The sequence below is a fragment of the Malaclemys terrapin genome, chromosome 4 (assembly GCF_027887155.1).
Source record: "Malaclemys terrapin pileata isolate rMalTer1 chromosome 4, rMalTer1.hap1, whole genome shotgun sequence".
In the NCBI taxonomy this organism is placed as follows: Eukaryota; Metazoa; Chordata; order Testudines; family Emydidae; genus Malaclemys; species Malaclemys terrapin.
In genome coordinates, this window is record NC_071508.1 from 16,103,612 (window position 1) to 16,130,539 (window position 26,928).

Genomic DNA, 26,928 nt, shown 5'->3' on the forward strand with positions numbered 1-26,928 from the left:
ACCTCCCCAGTTGCACTGGATAGGATAAAAAGTATATATACCCTCATGCTTCAGGGCTAAACTGACCAGTCACTGAGGGGGGTCAGGAAGAAACTCCCCATCGGGGTAGTCTACTCCCTAATGCTCCATGAAGGGGTTTCATGAACAGCTGATGCTGGGCACTGTCAGAGGCAGATACTGGACTGCATGAACCATGGGCCTGATCCAGCATGGCAACGTTTTGGGCCAGATCCAAAGCTTGTTGATGTTAATGGAAAGACTTCATTGGAGCATTTAATCGGGTCCTATTTATGTAGCAGCCCTGTTGGGGGAAGTTCACTTGTAATAGAAAGGCCAATAATAATAAACCCATCCCTGCCCTGTGCATTCTGTGGCAGGCCTGTAATGGGCCAGATGGGAGGGTTGAGTTTGTATTCTCTCATTTTTAGGGGATCCCCTGGGCTGGAAAGGAAAAGTCCCCATTAACTGCACTTCAGCAGCAGCATCCATTTTCCTTTCAATGCCCTTGGTTTTTGCCTCTCAACCTGTTGTGTTCAACAGAGGCTGGTGCTGGAAATGAAATTTCCCTTCCCTTGGGCAAAAAACCTTAAAACACTTAGGACTTGATCCTTCTCTATTAAAACCAGTGAGAGGGTTGGTTGTTTTTTCCCATTGACTCAAATGAGATGAGGATCAAGCCCCCATTTTTCTAGCCTGGCAGCAGGTGCGTTTCATCCGAAGGGTACCAGGTACAGTTATCAGCCCAGCGCTTAGTGTGTTTCAGTTATTGTATATGAAATAATAATAATACCTACTGCTTACTGAACATTTTTCATCCACAGATCTCAAAGCATGTTAGTATCAATATCCCCATTGTATAACTGGGGAAATTAGCTGTAAGCTCTTCCGGACACTGACTGGTCCTAGCGTGATGGTGCCCCAGTGCTGAGTGGAGTGTTTGTTACGTGTTATTTAGTATTGCAGTCAATCAGGGAATTGTAAATGACACCAATTCATTCCAGTTTAACAACCCGCTCATAAATATACATGTTCAGTAGCTTTGAAACCTCAGTAAACATGTTTTTCTTCATGATCAGCTGGTACTTAGTAAACAACTGCCTCTTATAACATAAATAAGAGCATTACACCTGCTCTCTATACAGATTTTGAACTGGTAGAACTATTGGCAAGGATGATTTTTATTTATGTAGTTAGTTTTTTAACTTGAATAGTTATCAGTTCAACCCGTAGGGAGGATGCAGCTATACTATTATAAAGATGCCTCATACCCGCATAGCTCATTCTCCCTCCTGTACTGGTATATGCATTTTTATGCCAGTAAAATTGCGTCCACACTCAAGGAGTTGTATTGCTTTAACTATACCAGTGTAGTTAAAGCTGTACAACATTTGCGTGCCGACAAGCTTAGATAGACTTAGTTTAAAGCTCCAATGATAATCCCCCCCCCCCCCCCCGGTGGCCCAGAGCAATTGCATTTGAATTGCAATACGAATACTAAACATGAAGGGCCAAATTCATCCTAGCTACAAATGAACAGAACTCCATTGATGTCCCTGGAGTTGTACCAGTTCACATCAGGATTGGATTTGATCCAAAATGTTTAAAATCCAAATCAACGTAATCATGTTTTACAATTTTTCAGAAGGGTTTTATTGTTATTGTTGTTCAATAACATCCCATATGTTTGTTTTCAGACTAAATGCTGCTGTTGATTGTTTTCAGCCATGGAAGGTTATGGGTGGATACGGCTGCTCTGCTATTTGAAAAATAAATTCGGTGAAAATCACCAAAATCCAGGCCTTGAAAGATGGGATTTTGAAACCCCACACTAAAGTCTCCCATTCCTCTCCCTTTTCCTGAGCCTGTCTGTTTAACCATGTATCTTTCCAGGGGTTAAATTTACCTGTGGGTCTCTTTAAAAATGCCATTGGCCACTCTGACATGGTTACACAGGGAAGTGCTAGCAGGGATTGTGCAATTACATGTAATTATGCTAATTGTGTATATACACACCAGACGAAAATGGGACTTAAACTTTGTCAAAAGAAAACTACAGGTGTGAGATGAAAAAGTTTCCCCAGTTCCTGGACACAAAGGGTATATTTGCCATTACCCGCCTAGCCCTGGCTGGTGTTTTAAATAGCAAGGACTTGCATTATTGCCAACTCACAATGGTCCAAAATCATTACATTGGCTTAAAAATCATGAGGTGTTGTGTTGCTTTGTATTAAATTATACATTTTAAGCTCTTATTATTGGCCTTCTGGGCTTTGAGCCTTCAGGGTTCATGTTTTCAAGATCTTCCTCAGACCCAGGAGGGCTAGGAGCTACCTCTTCCCCTAAATGATAGCTGAGATTCTCATCTAAATCACATGACTCCGGGCACTGGGGATTTAAGAGAAACACCAACTATTGCAGGAGTCATGAGAAAATAGTGAGAGTTGGCAACACTAAATTTGGAGACCTTTGACTAGGGTCCTAAAATGCTGAATTTCCAAAACAGTGCTTAACTTTAAGCATGCGAGTAATTCTACTGAAGCCCAATCTGACTCCTCATTGCTATGCTTTGTGGGCTCAGGGCCTTGCTCCCGTTAACAGGTTTGGTTTGTCCCACACCATCTTAATGAATATTTGCAACATGCTTTGATCGTGTAAAGATCTGGATAGTAGCATGGGCTATTTTGTCTTTATTTCCCAATAGTTGTCGGTCAGTGAAAGTTTAGGAATAGACCCTCATGGGGCATCTCAGTAACGCTGTGCTTGTGCTACTGACATGAGATTCAAATGTACGTTGTTGGGCTTGGTCTCTTTTGCGCTCTGAGCTGCCGGGATGCCAAATAGGAAATGGGGTTAAACTTTAACCAGAGGGCTTGCAAGGGATTTCAGTGCACAGGAGTGAATTTCACCCTAAGTATCTATCCCTTCTCAGCCACGCCACAGGCCTGCATGGTAATATGCAGGCACTGGGAAGTAATTCTTTGAGAGGGGGGCACAGAAAGTGTTGATTTAAAGGCTCTCCTAGATCTGACGTGACCCTGACAAATGCCAGGAAATTCAAAGTCAGAAATCTATTCCTTTAGTGTTATTTTTTATGGAGGAAAAAATTGTTCTTCTCTGTTCCTTTACAATTTGGTTCCAGCTCCTTTCACTCCTAGACTGAGACCTCACCAGCCAAATTTCGGACCTATGTAATTTTTGTAATAGATTTTTGGGAGGAGAGGGAGTTTCTAATGGAAATGCAGATGGATGCTTACCTAACTGGCAAAGAATGAGCACGGCAAATGACAAGCGTTTTCAGCAGAGCTGAGACTTGGAGAGAACAAATGGAAATGGGAGGTGGAAAAAGACCCATTGGATTTTCTAGTCCATCCCTGCGGCAGTGCAAAACTTGCTTGAATCTCTTAGGCATTGGCTTTCCATGGGGGGCAAGCAGGGGAGTTAGTGGAGGAGGAGCTAGTTCCCATGTCTAATGGTTACCTGTCTAGAGCCCCCTTCTTTTAAAAGATGAGCTCTATCCCTAGGCAGAGGGCTTTGCCTGCACAGGACTGAAGCACCACTATGCTGAACACTTTACTGGTAGTTAGGCCTCACTCTAGCCCTCCGTGCAGGGGTGAATTTCACCTGTGCATGGTTAGCTTTTGAAAGCAGCCCTCAAATACCTCATTCTGCTGCCTGTGCTTTGGAAATGCCACCAGAGTCCAGGCGACAGGAAATGGTTTTCTCATCCTGTGAAAATTTCTGAGACATGGAAAAATTGTCCTTTCTCAAATCAGGACTACAAGTCAAAATCTTGAAAATGTTCATGAACTGAAAATCTGAAAAAAACACAAAATCCTTCAGTTTGGGTCCGTAGAAATGTTTCCGTAATTTTGAAATGTTTCATTTCATTTGATAACTTTTTATTTAGTTCTTTTGGATGTTATAATGACCTTAAATTTCAAAACAAAAAGTTGTTTGGAACCAGAAGCCTGGACTTTTTCATTCTGTTCCTAGATTCCAGGGCCCGGAGGGGACTGGTGTGACAATCTTGTCTGATTCCCTGTAGAACACAGGCCAGGGGACTTGCTCAAAACAATCCCTTTTGAGCTAAATAATTCCGTATTGAAACACTTGGACAATTTAAAAATGTTTTGCAAAAACATTTTCCAGTCAAAAAATTCACCAGAACTGACCCTTTCCTGTGAAAAGTTTCAGTTTTGATGAATCGGCATTTTCGGATGAAAAACGTTTTGTCAAAAAATTCCCAACTAGCTCTACCCCAGAGCAATGTAGTGAAACAGGAGATGGGGCCATACATTTCTTCTGTGAAGGCAGGTGTGACTGGGTTGATCCCCCCTTGTTTCTTTCAAGAGCATCTCCTCTCTTGATTGGTTTTGTGAGATCTCACCGGGCCTGATCTGAAGGCCACTGAAGCCGCTGGGAGTTTTTTCCACTGTGCGCAGTGGGCTTTGGATCAGTCCCCCCAGTTTTGTCCCATGCTGCTGGGCCTGTGCAGGGCGTTGTCAGATAAATACTAAGCGCTGCTTTAGCTGCGGTCTGGAAGGTAACCAGGAGAGATGCTGGGGCACCCAGAACACAGATGGGCGTTAGAACAGTTTTTTATGTGGCTTTTCAGTTCCCTTTATCCTCTGCTGTTGCCCACACACATGTGCATGTACAGGGCTCCTGCCTCCCACCGAAAGGCCGTCACTCTTACTCTGATCTTACTAACCCGGCTCTGCATTTGCTTATGACTCGGCAGCAGAGGGAAATTGCTACATAAACTATTTTAAGAAGGCATGTGTAGAAAGCCACTGGAGTCTGGGGAGCTGGGGGGTACGGTCTGCCCCACTCTCTTGGTTATGTCACTTGCATCTCACATGCAGGGCCGGCTCCAGGCACCAGCTTCTCAAGCAGGTGCTTGGGGCGGCCGTTCCGGACAGGGGCGGCAGTTCCAGGTATTCGGCGGCAATTCGGCGGAAGGTCCGTCACTCCGCCTGGGAATTGCCGCCGCAGATCGCGATCGCGGCTTTTTTTAGATCGCGATCGCGGCTGTTTTTTTGGGGTTTTTTTTTTTTTTTTTTTTGGTTTTGGCTGCTTGGGGCGGCCAAAACCCTGGAGCCGGCCCTGCTCACACGATCATAGAATCATAGAATATCAGGGTTGGAAGGGACCTCAGGAGGTCATCTAGTCCAACCCCCTGCTCAAAGCAGGACCAATTCCCAACTAAATCATCCTCTTCATGGCCAGGTAACTGCTGCAGGAGGGAGTTGATTCTCCAGTCCTCATGCATGTGGCATGGCCTAGCTCTGTGATTTCAAGTGGATTTCTCGAGCGGTTGCTGTTCTCTCCCCTGCTTCAACACCAAGTCTGAGTGCAGGCAGTTCATCGCTGCACCTGGCTGTGACTCAGAGGTCTGCTCCAGGCAGGTTTTAGCCCCGTCTTTCTGACCACCGTATCCCAATTGAAGAAGGGGGCTGATAAATGAGAGAGGGGTCAGAGAAGAGCCATGAGAATGATCAGATGATTAGAAAACCCGCCTTACAGTGATAGACTCTGAGCGCACAAACAAGTTTAGCTTAACAAAAAGAAGGTTTAAGGAGTGACTTGATTAGTCTATAAATACCTGCCTGGGGAACAAATATTTTTTAATGGGCTCTTCAATCTAGCAGAAGAAAGTATAACATGAGCCGGGGGCAGGAAATGGAAGCTAGACAAGTACAGACTGGAACTAAGGCATACATTTTAAACGGGGAGAGTAATTAACCATTGAAACAATTTACAAAGAGTTGTGGTGGATTCTCCCTTGCTGGCAATTTTTAAATCAAGATTGGAGGTTTTTCTAAAAGTTCTGCTCTAGGAATTATTGTGGGGGCAGTTCTCTGGCCTGGGTCCTACAGGAGGTCAGACTAGATGATCACAATGGTCCCTGCTGGCCTTGGCATTTAGGAATCTGTGATTTTGGTTTTTCGACAACCCCCTCCACCCCCAAATTGGTGACAGAAATGGAAAATTTTCATAGTGAACATTTGTTTTGTGGAAAAGCCATTTTCCATTTAAAAACAATATGACAGAAAATGTCTGAGCAGCTCTGCACTCAGCGGCACGTTATGGAAAGAAAGGACGCTGGCACGTGGGCGGCAGAGGGAACAAACAGACTCTCTGAAACACATGCAGCGATGGGATAATCTAGCGCCTGTGTGTCAGGAAACAAGCCCTCAGTCAGGACCAGGCGGTGCCTTGCTCCATGTCACTGACTAGCTTGCTTCGCCTGGGCCGCCCATTCCCACGCTGGCAAAGGTGTTGGGGTTTCAATATCACTGTTGTCATCAGTTCTCATTACCCAGCTGACTTTGATACACCTCTTCAGTGCCATGGCATTACCGCAGGCTGGAAGTATAGGCTGTGGCTGCCTGCAGACTAATTCATTCTGGCTGACTTGTGGGGGCTGGGTGGGAAGGAGCTATGGAGCCCTTCAGCCCTCTGTCACTGGTCTGAATCAAGCTCAGGTTGGTGGTGTCCAAAAGTCATTTCCCTCTGATGGTTGTATGGAATGAGAATGGCAGGTCTTGGTCCAGTTCTTAGTGGACAGGTGCCCACCTCAGAAAAGCCAACCCCATCATCTCAGCAGAGGCACCAAAGCCTGGGCAGGCTGTGGAGACTGAACTCCTCTCTGACACCCTGAGGGGGTCCTGCCGGTTTAGGGTGACCAGATGTCCCGATTTTATAGGGACAGTCCCGATATTTGGGGCTTTTTTAAATATGGGCTCCTATTACCCCCTACCCCCATCCCGATTTTTCACACTTGCTGTCTGGTCACCCTATTCCAGTTCAGGGCTGAGCCGCACATGACAGGCCCCACATGTCGGGGAGGCTTGCAGTACCTACACTCTGGATAAATGACACCTGCGGTGGCTGACCGCCCCTCGGCACCCCTTAGCTGTCTCCACAGTAGGAGTGACCTGCAAACGGCAGCCCAGGCAGGGCTTCACAGCGTCGCTGAAGCCTCTCGTGCTGTAGTTGTGCGTCTGTGGGTTTCTTTGTTTAGGCCACAGGGAAGCCTGGCCAACCGGGGTCAGCTCAGCGCGATGCCGGCCGGCCACCAGTAACTCGGTGGAAATCCTGCCAGAGCGTCACTAACCACAGCAAGGAATCTTGTGGGGACAGGGCAGGCTTGTCTGCCACCCAGAGAAGGCTTAAGCACATGCCCAGGAAGCTGCTTTGCTCTGGCCGTGTCAGTCGCAGGGCACTGAGAAGCCGGGTCCAGGAAGGGGAATGAGGGGTGTGTGTGTGTGTATTTTACCTATGAGTGTGCACATGCTCTTTCTTTTCTTTCTCCCTCTCTTTATAGCTCTTCTCTCTTTCTCTTCTCTCGTCTCGGTGCACCTGCCTGCCTCCTAGGACAGCACAGACTACACTGAACTGCCACCACGACAGGTTCTCCCCGCACCCCCCACGCCCATTCCACTTTCTTTGCTGCAGCTCTCTTCATTCCAAGCTTCCCCCTGACCAGAGTTTGCAGCGCCTGAAATTCAGACTATATCCCCGGACTGCTCCCAAGTGTCCTTGATACCTTTGGCATATGGTCGCAGGCATTGCCAGATTTCCCCTCCTCCACCTCTGGTTGCTTTTCAGGAGCTCTAAGGGGAATATTTCCAAGATGTGACTTCACTGCTGCGCTGGGGCGTCCAGAGGGAGACTTCTCCTAACCTCGTCCTCCCCGTCTGACGCGGGGTGTGAGATCATTTCAGTCTCTGCCTTATATTTTTCATTGGTTTTGTCTCCTGCTGATGTTTGGCCCCCCTTCCCATTGCTGTTAATCGCTAGCTGGCTGGGTTTCTCTGGGCAGAGGGAGCGGTGCTGTGTTACTGCCTCCTATTCATACTCCCAGAGCTTGGCACCCACAGAACGATGGTCACTTTGTTTCCGATGCAGATGGCAGCCAGCCCCTTGCTCAACGCAGTCTGTTCCTGTTAAAGGCGTGGCGCTCTGGTTGACTATTGGGGGGCTTGAGAGCAGACCCCTCTCATTGAGAAAGGCATCCTGCACTGGAACGTTGGATCCCTTGAGCCTGATTCTCTTCTTAAATCATGAGTAACCCCACTGAAGTCAATGGGGTTACACCTACTGGAAGTGAAAGGAGAATTGGGCTTCTGTTCCTCCTAGAAACCCCGTCAGCCTGAAATGAACTGACACTGTGACTCCTTGATGCTTTTCTTTCAGAGAGTGGGCCACATTTGCAGCAATGCAAAGCTGAGGTCCAGGTGCAAGAAATGTGCATGCAATTAGCAAGATTGCACATGGCTCAGGTGTCTAATGCCCTACCTGCCTGCTGGGCTCTGTTGCCTGATGTGTGTGTGGAACTGCATGGTCGTTTTTATGTGCAGGTGCACGGAACAGGCCTTTGACCTCTGAGGTGGAGCTTCCGGTATTTGATTTTACTGAATTACACTGCAATTTCAAGAAAATTTTTCCTCATAACCCTGAGGAGACCCAGGGAGGAAAACATCAACTCTATGGGGTATGTAGTTGTGAGAAAGTGTCTCCCATACTATGGAACTATGGATTTGGAGATGGGGACCTGCTGGACTTGCAACTGGGGAAGCTGTAGGTGCTATGTTCCCTCTATGCTGGCTAATTAGCACCTCCAAAATGAAACTCATTGCTGTGGTGGTACATTGGGGGCCAATTTATACACAGGAGAAATGGGATGTAGTAAAACTTGGATGACAGTGATGTAGAATGAAAACTCAGTATTGTTCCCAGGCTTCTGATGGGCACATTGCAATAAGAAGGCTGTCTGTCTGTCTCCAAAGTGGTCAGGGATTGTTCTCTTTTCAAATGACTTGCAGCGCTCTCTCACCCCATAATGAGCACTTGCACCTTCCAGTGGTCCCATCGACATGTCCTCAGAACTGTGCTGGGGTGGGGTGGGGTGGCAGGGACAGGGTGACACACAGGGGAATGCTCTCCCATCAGAACGTGCCCATCCCATGTTACCATCCAAATATCCAGTTCCCATTGGGTGGGGTGCGGAGTGACCATCCTGTGGCTCACTGGCACGCCCAGCTGTGAAAGCGATGGTTAGCCATGTGGTGTCCCAGCATGGAAAGGGGCATAAGATGTGCATGGATTTTATTAGCTGGAATGACTCATTCAGAGGCTCAGAGCATTCAATGACATGGTTTCCTATAATCCATGACAAAATAGTGTAACAGGTCCTAATTATCCATGTACTGTACACCTTCATGGAGGCAGTGGGGACAGAGCTCAGATCTCCTGTTCCAAAAGTACAGGCCCCTACTGCTTCTGCAAAAGAAGAATCTCTGTTAGCTAACAGCAGTATAAGGCTTATGACCCACAATTGAACATCTCTGATTCCTTCCAGTAGAAGTTGTGTGGGCGCACACACACACACACACACACACACACACACACACACACACACACAAACTCTCTATCTCTCTCAGTTGTAATGTATTATCTGCTTCTTCCCATGCCCCAGAAATCAGGATAAAGGGAAAAATATCCAACTCTCCCTTTTCAGAACTTTACTAACCTACCCACAAATGCTGTTCCTTGCAGAACTGTGAGTGTGTGGATAAAGAACAGCTCTATTTCATAGCAGTCTCTCTGTTAATGATCCTCCACCTTTCAAGAGCTAGACTCTCTTGATTGGAGAGTGAAAATGCTGAGCTGGCCGTCAGCTCCAGCGATGAAAAAAGCCGGACGCCTGTGTCTCCCGAGGTTTGGTCTTGCTCCATTCTGTTGTTTAACATCCATGTAGTTATTTATTTTGCTAAGAAGGGAAGAGGAGGTGAAATATCCTTCCTCTGAGCAATGTCGTGTTGGCCAGCAGAGACCTCAGCGGTCTGCACTTCTGAGAGCGGAGTTCCAGGGCATCAGATCAGTTGGCGGAAAAGGGGAATCTGGCTCTGTGCTATAGAGTTCTGTGGTCACTGTGGTTTAGATGTTTTGGGCTGGGGCCAAGAAGGAGGAAGGTGGTTTGCATCTGCCTTTTCTCCCCCCCCCCCCTTTTGCCTCCTTCTTTCACATCTGAACTTGGGAAAGTAAATGGTGCGATCCAAGGAGCGTGTCGTGCAAACTACTCAGCACACTTGGGAGCAGCCTTTGGCTTTGGCTACTAGCTATTGGCTTTGATTAGTCTCGGTTAACGAAGAGCACCGCAAGTGTGCTAGGTGCATTCCAGCCAATACAGAGCCAACGAGCTGAGATCATTCAACCTGCCCTTAAAAAAAAGTGGATGCCCGGTTCCCAGTAATTCTATTGGGAACTGAGTGTCCATATCCCACAGGTGGTTTTGAACAATCTCAGCCGTGAGATTTCCCCCAGGCCGAAGGGTTTAGCTTAAGTCTAAAGTTACAGGACAGGATTCCTTGAGTGGCCATTGTGATTTGGTAGCAATGTACAGGGTGAAGCAGGGGAAATTCAGGCCCATGTTGTACATCGATTATAATGACTAATAGAAACCCCACCAACCCAGAATCTCCTGTGGCCTTGTTACGTTTCCCTTCCATTGTAGTGGGTTTCTGTAACTGTGGGAGATCCATGATTATCTAAGATGCTCGGGTAGCCTTCTACTCAGCCATTTCATCATTATTTTTATGGAGTGAGTGCATGGGGGCCAAGCCTTCACTGCACAAAAGGTGTGTTTTTACATCAAGGTAATGGAGACCAGGGCTCTGGTAGTTTTTACCTTGATGTAGCTAGTTGAGGTCACCCCATACCCTCCATCTGGAGTTGGCCTCAGTTACCTTCGGTGAGGTAAAAGCTACCTGTACCTTGTCTGCACCTTAGGATTTTGCATCGAGAGAACTATCACAGTGTAATAACACACAGCCTGAGATCAGGGCCACCTCGTGCTGGGCACTGTGCAGAGTCATGGACCGATCCTGCCCCAGGGAGCTAGCAGCGGAGATGGAAATCCATTTGCAGTGGATAACCAATAATACTTCTGTCTGAGTCAAAGTTTTGAACCCACAGTGTTCGAGGGTTAGAATGCATTAGGCCTCTCCTCCACTCAGCAATCCCTCCCATCTAAAATCACCGCTACCGTTTGTGGGATCAGTTAATTTGGACAGCACTTTGGGAGGCAAGGGGAAGTGAGTGCCATTGAGTAACCCTGAGATTCTGCTTAATTCCCTTACTGCCACAGGGCAGGAGAACACTATAGGTTCCAAAACTACAGGGGCTTGATTTCCAGAAGTGCTGGGTACCTGGCTGTCCCATTGTCTCTGATCAGAGTTGTGGGTGCTCAATACTTCCGAAAGTCAGGCTCTATATAAAAGCAACATCCTTATTATAGCTAAGCCTTTGGTGAAGCAGTAGCCTGTGTGCTGGTACGCTGACCCTATCTTTGTCACTCTCTCCTGCAGGTCACTGGTGGTGCAGTATGTCTTTGTTCCTAACCCCTGAGGCCAGCAGGAAGTAGCAGGTGGTCCCTGGCACTTGTTCCCCTGAGAGATGTCTGCGACCAGAGGCAATGGAGAGCACTGGAAGTCTTTGGAGTCGGTGGGGATCAGCCCGAAGGAGCTGGCTCTGGCTGAAGCCCTGCAGATGGAGTATGACGCTCTGTCCCGCCTGAGGCAGGACAAGGAGGAGAGTCAGGCCAAGCAAAACAATGACCGCTCCCTCATTTCCTGGGATGACCCGGCTCTGGATTACAACAAACCTGCTGTCAGGAACGACTGCCACAGCATCAAATTAATGCGAGGTCTCTCTGGCTCGGACCCCACCCTCAACTACAACTCCCTCTCGGTTCAAGGGAGCTCGAGAGCTCCTGGCACCAACAACTCTACCTCATCTGTCCCACCACCTGAGCTGGAGAACCAGCCTTGGCTGAAGGGCCCTCTCGCCAGTGACTACCTGTACATCTTTGATGGCTCGGGGGAAGACTTCCTCAGCGAGCCACTCAACGGGACCTCGGGCCAAGATGGCTCCCCCAAGAAGCTCTCTCCTCCCCCGCTGCCCCCTCGCCTCTCCATCTGGAACTCCTCTGAGGTGAATCACTCTTCCCTCAAAAGCTCCTCGCTGTCCTACAAAGGGCCCCAGCCCAGAGACATCAACATGTTCTCCTCAGCCCACGAGCTGTCCGATGGAAAGCTGCTGGCCCGCAGGATTTCGGAGGAAGACCCCTACGGCGCCATGGACTACGACGGCATCAATGACGCCATCACCCGCCTCAACCTGAAGTCCACCTATGACACGGATCTCCTGAGAGAGGCCACCTGGGGCTGGAAGGAAGGCAGGAACATCTTTGAGAAGGAGACCTCTGGAAAGCCAGTGGCTCGGAGCAAGACCATGCCACCCCAAGTCCCTCCCAGGACCTACGTCTCTAAGTTTGGCAACCGGAAGAACGTGGTGCCCAACAAGAACCGCAGGATCTCAGTGGATCCGGTAAGAGGCTTTTGGCTTTCTCCTTAGAGGCTGGGCTGAGAGAAGCAGGTGTGAACCCCACCCCAATCCTAGGCTGCTCCTACCCATTCACAACTGCCCTTTCTAAGCTTGACCTCTAGGATTCAATTGGGAGTGGGTTTACCTCCATTAGCGGCCTTACAGGGTTGTCTTCACTGCATTGTAAACCTGGGTCTGAGGGACCCATGCTTGTGGACTTGGTGTTTCCAAGCATGTTTGCGAGTCCACGCTGCACTGTAAACTTGGGTTGACAATTGCTGGATCCGCGTCTCAGCCGCGCAAACACATCCATACTGCACCACTTCTGACTCGGGTCTGTGAATTGACCTACATCCACAATGCAAAATGAGTGCTTGCTGATGTTAGTCAGACTCATTTGTGTGTGGGCGGAAGGCGGGCTTGGTCTCAAACCCAAGTCAGAGCCTGGGCTTAGGGCCCAGTGTAGACATATCCATAGAGAGCCCTCACCCCTTCCACCACCACCATAGATGGGGGCTGGGCCATGTTCAGGTGTGCGAGGGAGGCCTTGCTGGAAGAACTGGAGAGCACAACAGAAGGGAGATCTGGCGAGTAGACCCCCATACTGTAGGGACAAGGGGGCAGGGCAGGAGGTGGAGAGGAGTCCAAGGCCCGAAGGATTTGATAGGGTTCCATTTGCAGGGGTCAATGGGGGAAGCGGGTGCTGACTCAGCAGGGCAGGGCTCATGGCATGTCTGTGAACCAGCACTGCACACAGCTGAGGCCAGGCCTGCGGCTGGAGGATGGTCTACTAGACTAGATGGCCAGGGAGCAGATGTAATGCCTGCGAGGCAGCAAGAGCCAGGGAAGTGATGCATACCAGAGGAGCTGGGATGTGGCCTTGCACAGAGACAGCCTGACCTCCTCAGGCTTCTCTCTGCATGCAAATAATCTGTGTGTGTCTCTCTCTCCCCGCCCTTTGTCCCCTGACTACTGTAGAGAAACCAGCTTGACTCTGGCTCCCTGTGTCATTCTGTGTTGTCCAATGTGTTGTTTACGCATCTTTATTAAGGACGTCTGTGCACTGGGTCTGGCCCCTTTCCCTGGGGGCGTCAGTAAGATCCCTTTCCTGAAAACACATTGCCCAAGAGGTGTTGGATCATGAGGCTGTGGCCTTAACCCTTCTGGAGGGTAGATCAGAGTGAGGAAATCAGCCACTTAAGGCAGCAGTGGAGAAGAAATGCAAATCCTGTGACAGCCCAGTCAGCAGCTGGTTGTGATATTGCTATGCAAGAATCCGCCCGGATGGTAGAGACCTCGTGCACATTCCCCTCTTTCCAAGCACCGATTCTCTCTCTCCTTTCAGCTCAGGCAACATCTGGGCCTCACTGGGCAGTTCTGGGTGTGGCCACAGCCACCAAGTGAATTTGTGGGGCTAGGCAAGGATTCTCAAACTCTTCCCTAGTGTGAACTGTAGCTAAACCAAGAGATGGTCTCATGATTCCCTCCCCTCCCATCTGCCATCACCCACTTCACCTGCCATTCGCACTTGCATAACTTTAGGGTTACCATATCTTGAGTGTCCAAAAGGAGGACACTCCACGGGGTCCCGCCCCCGGCCCGGCACCGCAGGCTCCGCATGTCCCGATTTTCCCGGATATGTCTGGCTTTTTGGGATTTCCCCCCGGACGGGGATTTGGAGCCCAAAAAGCCGGACATGTCCGGGAAAATCCGGACGTATGGTAACCCTACATAACTTCCCTGGGGCAACTACAGCCCATTGCTGGCATCAGAAAGCAATAGGGGGAAAGTGTTTCCTGTACTTATGGTAGCTGGAAAGAAGGACGAGGAGCTGGCACCTTGTGATCAGCTGGGTCTCTGCAGCAGGGCCGCTCAGAGGATTCAGGGGGCCTAGGGTCTTCAGCGGCATGGGGTCCCTGCTGCCGAATTGCTGCCGAACACCCGGCACTTCGGCGGTGGGTCCCGGGGCGGAAGGACCTCCCGCCACAGGTCTTCAGGGCACTGCGGTGGCGGGTCCTGGGGCAGAAGGACACCCCACCACGGGTCTTCAGGGCACTTCAGCAGTGGGTCCCAGAGCGGAAGGACCCCCCGCCACCGAACTGCCGCCGAAGACCCGGAGCGGAAGAAGCTCCGGGGGCCCGGGCCCCACGAGAGTTTTCCAGGGCCCCCGGAGCGAGTGAAGGACCCCGCTCCAGGGCCCCCGAAAAACTCTCGTGGGGGCCCCTGCGAGGCCCGGGGCCTGGGGCAAATTGCCCCACTTGCCCCCCCCCCCGGGCGGCCCTGCTTTGCAGACCCTGAGCAAAGTGCTTCGCATGCCAGTTTGACAAGCACTAGTCTAGGGGACACTCATGAGTTCTCAGAGCCCTTTCCCCACATCTGCACCTGCTCTTCCTCCTCTCCCCCTCCTCCCCTCCAGGTACACCATGCCCAGTAGTGCTAACCTTTCGTCACAGAATGCCGGGATCCTTATTGCTGCAAAATTGCCATGAGGCCTTGACGGGCCATTGACCACCAGCATTCAGGACCTTGATTTTAAGACTCAGCTGCAGGTCTCTAGCACTCAGCCCTACGATGCCTTTTACAGTCTGCCCAGGATCATTCGGGAATCCATCCCTATTGATTTGGTTTGCTATCCCAACAAACAAAGCTTCTGACCGGGGCACTTTGGCACTGCCCATACATTGCTGCTGGTCGGTGGCCTGTTGTGACACAGGCATCCATGTGCTTCCTTGAACTACAGCCCTGGAGATTACAACTGTTTGTGCTATTTATAAGGTCCAGGGGGAAAGTCCAAGCTAAAAGTAGTGTCCAGCAAAAGCCTTCCCCAGCCAGGCAGGATCTGCGTCTCCAGCCCTGACGGTTCTATCTGCTCTTCCTGGTAGCGAGGCTAACAGCTTGTGAAATGTCACAAGATCCTCAGGAAAGAGACTGGAGTCTCCTTGTAAGCAGCAGTGTGACTGCTTTCCTGCTGGGGCGGAGGAGGGTACTAAAATATTCTTTGGATCCAACCTTGCTTTCTTCCCCTGCCATCCCGTTTAAAATATATATATTCCCGGGCCCTTCCTGGTGCTGTCCTAGCAGGATTCCTGCTGGAAAGGGGGCTGCATCGCATTCAAGTCTGTGGCTGGGGATATCCCCTCCACACCCCAGCACATGGTATCAGCAGCTAATCAGGGAATGTGTGTGTGGGGGCGGTGAGGATCCTTCTCAGATGTGATGCAGAGGACCATGCCTCCAGGACCGGAGGGATATAAATACAAGTGAAGTTACCTTCCCTGTTAAGTCCTGCAGGACCCCCCTCTCCTCGGTCAGTGAAAGATGCAGCTGGGGGCCGCTGGTGGGCGTTATGTAAGTCACTCTCTGTTTAATCGGAGACAGAAACTAATCATGAAAGAGCATTAAAATAGTCTTTAGCGGTGGTTGTGTTCTATCCCTTTCTCTCCCTCCCTTTCACTATTCGGTGGGTTAATTGCTCTGACAGTGGGCCCATTGTCTGCTCAGAAAGAGTGAGCAAGGCTCTGAGACCCGGGCACGCACACACATGCATGGCGCGAGACTGAGCGTGGCACTCGGCAGGCTGCTGCCTGCCCAGCTGGCATTCAAGAGGGAGGGGGAGAGAGATTTTAAACAGGTGGTAGAGGAATGGGGGCCCCTGCTGGAACGGAAACCCCTTTGGGGGATGTTCCTCTTGTTTCTTGGTTCGAAGCGCCAGGAAGTTTCTTCGTTAGCTTTTGATATTTGGATGTCCTTTATGTCTATGGAGAGGCCACGTAGTCCAGATGGGAGGGCACGGGGCTATTTGTGATCTATTCCTGCCTCTGCCTTGCTGCATCGCCCTGGGCAAGTCACTTAGCCTCATTCCCCATCTTGTCTGTTTAGATGACAAGCTCTTGAAAGTAGGGACTGTCTCTTACTATGCGTATGTACAGCACCTAGCGTAAAGGGGCTCTGATCTTATTTGGGGCTGCTAGTCTTTACAGTAGTACAAATACTAATATGGGATTGTGGAATAGTCACCGCTAGTGGAAGCCTCTTTGCTTGGCTCTTTTACAAGTAGACGATCTGCTCTGGTTCAAAGGAATGATTACACTGCTCTACAGCCAAAATGCTTCTGAAATAAATGTAGTCAAACTTTACTAATTCTGGGTCACTGAGAATGAAAATGGTGCTTAAAATTGTTGATTGGCTCTAGTTTTCAAGATATGCTATTGGGTCAGTATATACGACCCTTGACTTGGAAATGGCGGAGGATAAGTGAGTTATAAAGGGAAGGGATCTCAATTTAAACCAGAAATGACTAAAATACATCTTTGACTGGATCTATGAATAAATCTATGACTGGGTTTGGACAGTACTTGCTTTTTAGGCAAAACAATTAATGATGCAATCTGAAACTGGTATTGCGTCATACATGATATGAATTGCATCATGTTATTCCTAGAAGTCATGGATGCTGCAATCATAATGAAGCTTACATCACTCTGCTGAACAAATTGCCCTATATCAGTTCTAGAAATCATACAGTGTCGTGCTCTCTTATTTGTCAGTGTTTGATTTTGCAAAGAGACACATTTCTGTTTAGCCAAAGTGAGCAGAGATGCCTCGTACTTGTGTGAACAGTGCAGATAACTTCTGCTACGTTTGTGGTGAAGTGACTTTTTCATCACAAAAGCACAGTATAACCACTATGGTTAAGAAAGCCCATCACCTTTATTTTGACTGCAAAATTGGAGATCAGGACAAGAGGTGGGCCCCACACATATGCTGCAACACTTGTGCAACAAATCTTCGCCAGTGGTTGAACAAGAAAAGGGAAATCTATGCCTTTTGCAGTGCCAATGATTTGGAGAGAGCCAACAGATCATACCAGCAATTGTTACTTCTGCATGGTGCCTCCAGTTGGGAAAGGTGTGTCAAAGAAGAAAAAGTGGACTGTGCATTATCCAAACATTCCATCAGCTATACGCCCAGTACCTCACGGAGAAGGATTGCCGGTTCCTGATGCACCAGAATCATTCTCACTTGAGTCAGACGAGGAAGAGGATGAAACTTCTGGTCCTGAACCATCAATGTCACAGGACCCACATTTTCTCCCATCCATCCTCCTCCTCTGAACCACACCTCATAACACAAGGTGAACTGAATGATCTTGTCAGGGATTTGGAACTACCCAAGAGTAAGGCAGAGCTGTTGGGCTCCAGACTACAGCAGTGGAATCTCCTGGCAGGTGATGTTAGGGTTTCCATGTTCCGTGACCGTCAAAAGGATCCTGTCCCATTCTTCTTCATGGAAGATGATCTTGTAGCCTGCAACAACATCGATGGTGTGATGGCAGCCCTCAACATCGTTCACGATCCAGATGAGTGGAGACTGTTCATTGATTCATCAAAGACGAATCTTAAAGCTGTTTTACTGCATAATGGCAATGTTTTGCCATCAATTCCAGTTGGTCATGCAGTCCATATGAAGGAAACCTATGACAACATGAAACAACTTTTGAGGTGCATAAACTATGACCAACATCAATGGCAGCTTTGTGGCGATTTGAAGGTTGTTGCTCTCTTGCTTGGTCTGCAGACTGGATACACAAAGTACTGCTGTTTTCTCTGTGAATGGGATAGTCGTGCAAGAGATTCCCACTACATCAAGAAAGATTGGCCACTCCAACAGTCATTGGAGCCTGGGAGGAAAAGTGTTCAGCGTCCACCACTTGTTGAATCAAGGAAGATTTTGTTACCACCCTTACACATCAAGCTGGGTCTGATGAAGAACTTTGTCCAGGCCAGTGACAAAACACAAGCAGCTTTCAAGTACCTCCGTGGAAAATTTCCAAGATTAAGTGAAGCTAAGATAAAGGAAGGTATCTTTGTTGGTCCTCAGATTCGTGAACTTCTTCGAGATGATGCATTTGACCATGCACTGCGTGGCAAGGAAAAGACGGCATGGAAAGCCTTCCAGTTAGTGGCAATAAATTTTCTCGGAAACAACAAGGCAGACAACTACAGGTTGTTGGTGGAAAACCTCCTCAAGGCATACGAAAGCCTTGGTTGCAACATGTCACTAAAGATACATTTTTTGCACTCTCATCTAGATTTTTTTCCACCGAACTGCGGAGCAGTGAGCGACGAGCACGGTGAGTGATTTCACCAGGACATTGCAACAACGGAGAAACGCTATCAGGGCAAATGGAGCCCATCAATGCTTGCAGACTATTGCTTGACAGTGACAAGAGATGCTCCATTTAATGAATACAAGAGACAAGCCAAGAAGCGCCGAGTAGACACTGAATAGGACTAAACTATGTACATAATAGTTTTTTGCCTTTTGTTGCATAATAAATTTTATTTATATAACCCTTTTGCTGATTTTTAAAGTGTTACATAAACAGGACAGGTGAAATATTATCATGTAAAGCAACCATAAACACATGAAAAGACCTAGGTTTACAATTTATGATTAAAACTCTACTATCTACACAATATACATAGACATAAAATGTAAAAACTTAAATATCTTAGAAACAGTAGCCAATCAGTTGTTTTAATTGTCATATTTGAATTCAGCACATCAGAATACATAATAAATAGCACATTTTATCTCTGAAGCAGACGACATCTCAAAAACTGTAGACCAGTGTTATGGGGCAGTTCTCTGGCCTGTGTTATACAGGAGGGCAGACTAGGTGATCACAGTGGTCCCTTCTGGCCTTGTACTCATGAATCTATGACTAGCCGTTGTGCTGAAAATGCTCCATGAGGAACTATTCTGCATTGGTCAGACGGGACCTGACAGAGCTTTTCCATCTCTAGTTGCTGTGACTCTGAGTCTCTTCCCCTTCTCTGTCTTTGTATTAACACGACCGTGAAAATAATTGTGTAGCCCCTTGTAGCATTCACTGTACTGGTGCACAGGGTGGGACGAACTGCTTACTTCATAGGCTTATCCCTGAAGTGTGAAGCCAAGCCCCAGGCTCTATGGCACTTGGGGGGCCATAGGTGGCTTTGTCCCAGCCAACTTGCCCTTTCCAAGGCTGTTGTGCTGCTGGAGACTAAACTGCCCCGCAGCACAAGTGAGGGTAGCCTGAGAACTGTTCTAACTTATGTGAGAAGAGAGCATCTCCCTCCGCTGGCCAGGAGTACTGGGGTGCTGGTCCTATGTCAGCTGAAGATTCCCCTAAGGAAAGGCAGCTTTTAATCCCCTCGGTGCTGATCCAGTAACACACAGGGGCGTTTATGAGGTCTGAGGATTTAGCCTCTTGTGTGTTAGCTACATAATGTGCATTACACTACATGTAGGAGATGCCCGGTGTGTTCAGTAGTAATAACATTCTGCATCTCTCTAGCATCCTCCAGCTGACCATCTCCAAAGCCCGCTGGTGGGAGCATAGTCTTGTAGCAAAACTGAAAGACTGGCATTCCCCTGAGCTCCTGGGTTCCCTGCTCAGCTCGGCCACTGACTCACTGTGTGAGCTTGGCCCAGGCCTAGAAGCCTACGTTTTCACGTGCCCTCAGTTTTTGGATGCCCGACATGAGGAGAACTTGGGCCTGATTATCAGAGGTGATGGGCACCTGCATGTAGCCAGTGGGAGCAGCGAGTGCTTAGCACCTCTTCAATTCAGGCCATTGTGTCTCCAGCTGGGCACCCGAGACTAACAGGCACATTTGAAAATCCATCCTAAATGCTGGACCCAAATTAGTGTCAGGGATAGAATCCAAGAGTCCTAACTCCATTTCTTGCTCCACTTTGCCCCTAGAATATACGTGTATGTGAGCACGTTTCATATCCCCTTCTGTTAACCTCCAAAGTGTAAACCCTGTCTCAGGAGAGTAGCTATGCTGTCCCTCATTCGCCCAGCCTTTGGGCATCACCAAAGGAAAAGGACGTGCATACATCCTGTGCATGTCATCCATGTGCCATCACTCAGACTGGTGGTAAGAGTGACACCAACACTTCATATGGCAGAGAGGCAGAATGGCCATATCAGTTCAGATCAATGGACTACTTAGCTTGTTATTTCATCTAGGATTGCCAGGTGTCTGGTTTTCGACTGGAACACCTGGTCAAAAAAGGACCCTGGTGGCTCTGGTCAGCACTGCTGCCCGGGCCGTTAAAAGTCCAGTCGGCAGCACGGCGAGGCTAAGGAGGCTCCCTGATTGCCGTGGGTCTACGTGGCTCCTGGAAGCAGCGGCATGTTCCCCCTCTGGCTCCTAGGCATAGGGGCAGCCAGGGGGCTCTGCACGCTGCTCCCACCCCAAGCGCTGGCTCTGGACCTCCCATTGACTGGGAACCACAGCCAATGGGAGCTGCGGGGTGACACTTGTGGATGGGGAAGCACGCAGAGCCGCCTGGCTGCACCTCTACGTAGGAGCTGGAGGGGAAACATGCTGCTGCTTCCAGGAGCTTCCTGGAGCCTGCACCCTTCACCCCTTTCCATGCCCCAGCCTGCTGTCCCAGCCCTGATCCCCCTCCTGCACTCCAAACCCCTCAGTCCCAGCCCAGAGCCCCCTCCTGCACACCAAACCCCTCATTCCCGGCCTCACTCCAGAGCCCACACCCCCAGCCAGAGCCCTCACCCCCTACAGCATCCCAACCCACTTAGCCTTAGCCCAGAGCCCCCTCCTGCAACTGAACTCCTCATTTCTGGCCCCACCCCAGAGCCCGCACCCCCAGCCGGAGCCCTCACTCCATCCCGCACCCCAGCACTCTGAGCCAGCCCAGTGACAATGAGCAAGTAAGTGAGGGTGGGGAGAGCAAACGACAGTGGGAGGGGGGATGGAGTGAGCCTCGGAGGAGGGGCGGGGAAGGGAGCGGGGCAAGGGTGTTTAGTTTTATGAGAGTAGAAAGTTGGTAACCCTAATCTCATCTGTGCCAGTGGCCAGCAGCAGCTGCTTTAGAAGAGGGCGCATGAAAGCCCATAATAGACATTTATGGAACCACCTGTCCTTAGGAGAAGTTTCTTCCTGACCCCATCTGTTAGTGGCTGGTTTATACCCTGAAGCATGAGAGTTGAAACTCAACCATAAAACTCAAAGCCTTTCTTTTTAAACTATTTTAGTTCTTTGCCTTCAGCTGTATCCAGAAGTAATGAGTTCTGCAGTTCATCACTGTTAGAGCTGGTCAGAAAATGCAACATTTTCCACAAAAATTTTAAATAAATTAAGTGTTTATTTTATTCAAAAAATGTTGCTGAATTTTTGTCTGTTTTTCAGCAAAACAAAAACTGAAACTTATTTTTATTTTCAGTGTTTCAGTTCCCCTCCTCCTCTGGTCACTTTTGTTTCCACTGGAAAATCGGGGGTTACTAGGGGAAAAAGGGAAGGGGTGCGGGAATACTTTTTTACTGGTAAAATATCCAGAATTTCAATGCAAATGAAAATTTCCCGTAGAAACTTTAATTTTGGTTGGAAAGACATTTTAAAAAAAATTATACAATGAAAACATTTCAACCCGCTCTGATTACTGTATCCCTTCTCCGCCTGCTGCATCTTACCTTCCTCCCTAGTCAAAGGAGAATTTCCATTAAATGTGTTAGCCCCTCTCTGCCGTTTGTAATAGCGATGCTCAGAGAGGAACAGTTTCCGACCACAGTTGCGGTAACACCACACCAGCTTGTGTCTGGCTGGCAGATGAATTTCCCATGTGGGCAAAATTTCTCTACCACTTTTGCCCACAATCCCTCATGTAGGGTGACCAGATGTCCCAATTTTATAGGGACAGTCCCGATATTTGGGGCTTTTTCTTATATAGGCTCCTATTACCTCCCACCCCCTGTCCCGATTTTTCATACTTGCTATCTGGTCACCCTACCCTCATGGGGCCAGCCAAGTTGTCCCACACTGCTCAGCAAAAGCAAGCCCAGAGCGTCCAAGTGAGCTGTGGTGCTATGAACCCTGGGATGCGCACCCAGAAATATTTGCGTCTCTTGCAACTGGATCCAGTGAAAGGGAGAGGAACCACATCTTGGTCACCCACAGGGCCGCCCAGAGGATTCAGGAGGCCTAGGGCAAAGCAATTTCGGGGGCCCCTTCCATAAAAAAAAGTTGCAATACCATAGAATACAATATTCTCATGGGGGCCCCTGTGGGACCCGGGGCCTGGGGAAAATTGCCCCACTTGCTCTCCCCCCCCACCCCCGGGCGGCCCTGGTCACCCAACTCGAGAGTAGACTGCAGTGAAGACATAGCCTATGCGTTATGAGGGGGGGAAGGGAGTAAGAAGCATCCCATGGTGACTTGGAAATGAGCTCAGCGGAGTGGGAAATTGGGGCCCTTCCACTCCATTGGCTGCTGTTTGCATGAGCTTTCTTGCTACTATCCCTGCATCTCTCGCTCTCTTTCCGTGTTAGGTTGCCTCCCGACCGCACTCCTTAGCTAATGGCTATGAGCTGTTTGAGGTCTCCGAGGAGAGGGACGAAGAGGTGGCTGCTTTCTGCCACATGCTAGATGTGTAAGTACCTGGGAGGGATTGAGACGCGTTCAAGCCGTCTTTCTGGGGTCTCCTCTTAGTTAACTGCCCTGCAGCACAGGCCATAACTCGGAGGTCTGTCAGTGCACTGGTGGCTGAAATGCCCTGGGGATTTAATTACTGTGGCTTAATTAATCTTGGGAGAAGGAAGACATGCCTTTTGTTGTCTCCGCTGTTTGTGCTGCGTGGTGGCTAAGCAGTGGCGTCGGGGAAGGGTCATTCCTGGGGTGCAAGTGATGAGACGACAAGCCCATTTTTGCTGGGCAGTGATTGGAATCTTTGGCACAATTCCGTGCAAAGCGGCACAGGAGGGGGGGGGGGTGGCACCCTGTTGGTGTTTGAAAACTATAAAAGAGGCATTCGGGGGGACAACATAAGGATGCCCCTTTCTGCTCTGTTCAACACTTTGGGGCTGGGAGAGTTTTATAGAGGGACAGAGTGGGGAGATGGTAAATATCTTCTTAACATTCAGGGCTACATTGCCGCATGTAGGTGAGGGAAGGAGGGGGAAGCAAGAGGGGGAACTAAGACCATTTAGGACTCTCTTAGGCGGATGGTTTCCCGACATAAGGAAACTGAATGCACCAAGGCAAGCAAACAGAGGCCTACTGTCTGGCTAGCTGCACTAAAAGCTGGTTTCAAGTCAATATTAAGCATGATATCCGTGATCCCTGCTGGCCACCTGCTTAGTTATTGCCAACCAGCAATTTCCCTTAGGCGTTGCAGCCTTAGTGGGAAGTGGCTTTGCAGATTAGTTCAGAGAGGGCGTTCTGTGCATAAGGGGTGGCTTGCAAGGTTGCACAATGGCACATGGGAGAAATGAAAAACAGGTGATGGAGGCTGGTATCTCAGCTAGAGAGAGAAGGTGGAGTCCAAGACACAAGCTCCAGGCCTGAACCACTTGGAGGAAGGCTGTGCTGATGGTGACAGAGAAAGAGGGGAGCAGGAGCATTTAGCTGGCATGGGCCACGTCAAGCTCAGGCTGGCCATGAGACACCTGTGAGGAGAGGTCAAAGAGTCAGGCTGACATGCAGGACTGCGTGGAGGGAGGCGAGTTGGAGAGAGAGAGGTAGATGGTGGGAGTCACTGGTGTCGGCCATGTGAGCCGATGAGATCACTAGGAGCTAGGTTGTAAAGGGAGGAGAAGAGGCCAGGAGAGAGTCCTCTGGTGCCTCTATGGAAAGGAGGAGAGAGGAAGGGGAGAATCCACCACCCAGTGAGGGATAAAGCCCTTTGTGGATGGGGCAGGGATCTCTAACTCCTCTTCTGTCCCTCCCCCCGCTTCTGCCTGCAGCTTGAGATCCGGCTACAGCACCAAGGACTATTCCCTCACCGGCTTTGTCTGGAGCACAGTCAACCTCAGCCCTGAGCACCTGGGCCACGGCACCAGCCTGAAGGTGACCGTGGTGTGCGACAGCGTGCAAGAACCGCTCACTTTCACCTGTGACTGTAAGTCTCTGCTAGGGTGGTAAGTATGGAGCTTTGCTGCCCCACGTCCACTTATGAACACGGTATCCTCGTGCGGCGAGAAACCCACACCTCCACCGGTCCCCACAGCAATGAGGGGGCTAAGATGGCTGCCATTAGCAGCTCAAGCGGTGGTGTCTTCTGCCTCCTCCTGCAAATTCCTCTTCCAGCTCCTATGGGACAGACGTGATCCTGGTGAAAGTGGCTCCTCTCCCAGAGGAGAGAGTGTCTGTGTTGCCCCCATGGGCGGATATGTGCTAGAGATGGGGGCCCCCCCATCTAAACCTGGGTTCTGAATTTCTCAGTGTTCCCCTGTGATGGGCTGCACCAAATGCTGCATCCGAGAAGGCCAGAGTGGGGTTGAGATCCAGGTGCAGATGTCTCAGCTCGTTTTCACTCTCCATCACTGCATGTGCACCAAGGTCTCTGGTCCTCTTTTGGATGTGGTTGCTTGGATACGACTAAGGCAGGATAAGCCTTAAATTACAGGCCTGATCCAAAGCCCATTGAAGTTAATAGGAGTGTCTCCACTGACTTTGATGGGCCATGGGCCGCTTGTGGCCCAATCAGCACGCAGCTGTGGCCCATGTGATATCTTCAGGGCCATATGAGTAGTATATATATTGTGTGGATGTGGCATGTGGCCCACATAACATACAGAGGGCTGCATATGCGATCCACGATGGTAAATAGGTTGAGAACCACTCCCCTAGGCAGTGGCTTGCCGCATGGTTTAGACGCTGCCCGGGATCTTGCCATGCAGGAATGGGACACGGTGGAGGCAGCGTGCGCTTCCTCGCGTGACTCTACCTCCAGCCGGGTGCAGAGAGGGATTGTGGGGAGTAGAGTCTCGGTCACTGAAACGGGTGGGATGGGGAGCCCAAGAGAATCGTGGCCTGAGGCTCTCGCCCTGCGGGGTTTGTTCCCTCCCTGCCCCTACAGGCTCCTCCACGGTGGACCTGCTCATCTACCAGACGCTGTGCTACACGTACGACGAGCTGCTCGGCATTGACGTGGACGACTTCGTGCTCAAGCTCTGCGGCCTGGAAGAGTTCTTGCAAAAGTGAGTGAACAAGCAGTGACCGGCCGGCCGCACGTAGGGACCTCAGCGAGCCTGTCCTGGTGCACCCAGAACACCCCCTGGTGTCCGGGGGAGCGGTGGGTGGTGGAGAGCTGTCGAATCCTTGCTGTGCTAGGGGCAGGAAAAGGGGAGCGAGCCCCCAAACATCTTCCTCTGTCCCCTCTTTCGTTTGTCCTTCCTTTCATGCTTCTTTGCACGTTCACATGACAAGCCCTGTGGTTGCTGTTGGGCCCAGCCCCTCCCACTTTCCCCGGGGCAGTGCATCTCCTGAGCGGGTCGGTGTTGTGCAATAGCTGGGTTTATCTGAACGCAAGTCAGGAGCCCCCTGGATTATTCCATTTCCTGCCTCCCGACATCACTGGGACTCTCCTGCCAAGAAAGGCAGGAGCCTTATCCTCCCGCTGCAGGATATAAGTAACTCCCCTTGACCCCATGCGCTGGGGAGCTCATGTTTGGAGCATATTAGAGAGCGGCCAAGAAAAGCTCTTGAAATACTAATAAAAATCCTGATGATACTCAGCGAAGTGGCTGGGGCAGGCAATCAAGTTGAGAGCAAAAAGAACAGGAGCTTAATTTTTGGTATTTATTTTTAAGTGGCTGGCAAAAGGCTGCCAGCTGGGGCTGGCTGAACAGGGTAAATAGAAATTTGGAGGGGGAGAGGGAAGGGGGTTTTGAAAACGGTTTGGTTTTGCCAAATTTTCCTGCTGACAATGTTTTTATGCTTTTATGATGAAAGCCCCCAAAATGTGCTGGTGCTTCCTCCCATTTGGGAAGCTGACAAATGTCAAACAAAATGCAACTTTAAAAAAAAAAAAAAAAGAAGAAGAATCCATGCATGGGGGGGGGGGGAGATTAATGGAATATGTTTGCCCAGCTGTGGTGCGAGCCTATTTAACCTTTGCAGAAGGCCTGGGACCCTTGAAACGACCCTAAAGCCTCCGTCTCCATTAGAGAGGACTGGAGGGCCCCCCAAAAAATAGAGGCCAGCAAAATATCCAAACCGAGGGTTGTGAGTTCAATCCTTGAGGGGGCCACTTAGGGATCTGGGGCAAAAATCTGTCTGGGGATTGGTCCTGCTTTGAGCAGGGGGTTGGACTAGATGATCTCCTGAGGTCCCTTCCAACTCTGATATTCTATGATTCTATGAAAATACGTGGACAAATAAAGTGTACGGATGGATCTGAGGAAAAACGAAACGGGGAACCAGTGGGGATTAAGGAACCAAGAGATTGTAAGTTCTTTGGGGCAGGGACCATCTCTGTTCTGTATTTGTACAGCATCTAGGACAATGGGATCTGGTCCATGACTGGGTTTCCTAGATGCTACAGCAACACAGATAATAAATAATCCTGTGGGGAAAGGTGCCATGGTGACTGACATCCTCTTCATAGCCACAGGACAAGTGTGACTGCAAGATTTCCCATGCTGCCCTGCTGATGTGTCTCACCTGGTGGGACCACATCTAGGAGGGAAAAGATTTCATTCGGTCTCCATGGCCCGTTTTGCCCTCCTTAGGGTGGCCC

General features: G+C 49.6%; 1 protein-coding gene across 2 annotated transcripts in view; it reads left to right on the top strand.

Moving 5' to 3' along the window:
- PIK3C2B (phosphatidylinositol-4-phosphate 3-kinase catalytic subunit type 2 beta) overlaps nt 1-26,928 on the top strand; it is an 84,369-nt gene that overhangs the window by 12,414 nt on the left and 45,027 nt on the right. Inside the window, exons 2-5 of one of the 2 annotated variants that reach the window (XM_054028040.1) lie at nt 11,376-12,396; nt 22,739-22,839; nt 24,152-24,306; nt 25,267-25,387. In XM_054028040.1, the coding sequence (XP_053884015.1) occupies nt 11,464-12,396; nt 22,739-22,839; nt 24,152-24,306; nt 25,267-25,387 (1,310 nt within the window). In that variant the 5' untranslated portion in view covers nt 11,376-11,463. Of the gene's footprint in view, nt 1-11,375; nt 12,397-15,688; nt 15,742-22,738; nt 22,840-24,151; nt 24,307-25,266; nt 25,388-26,928 lie in introns of those variants that run through there. The other variant, XM_054028041.1, reaches the window with a different exon arrangement.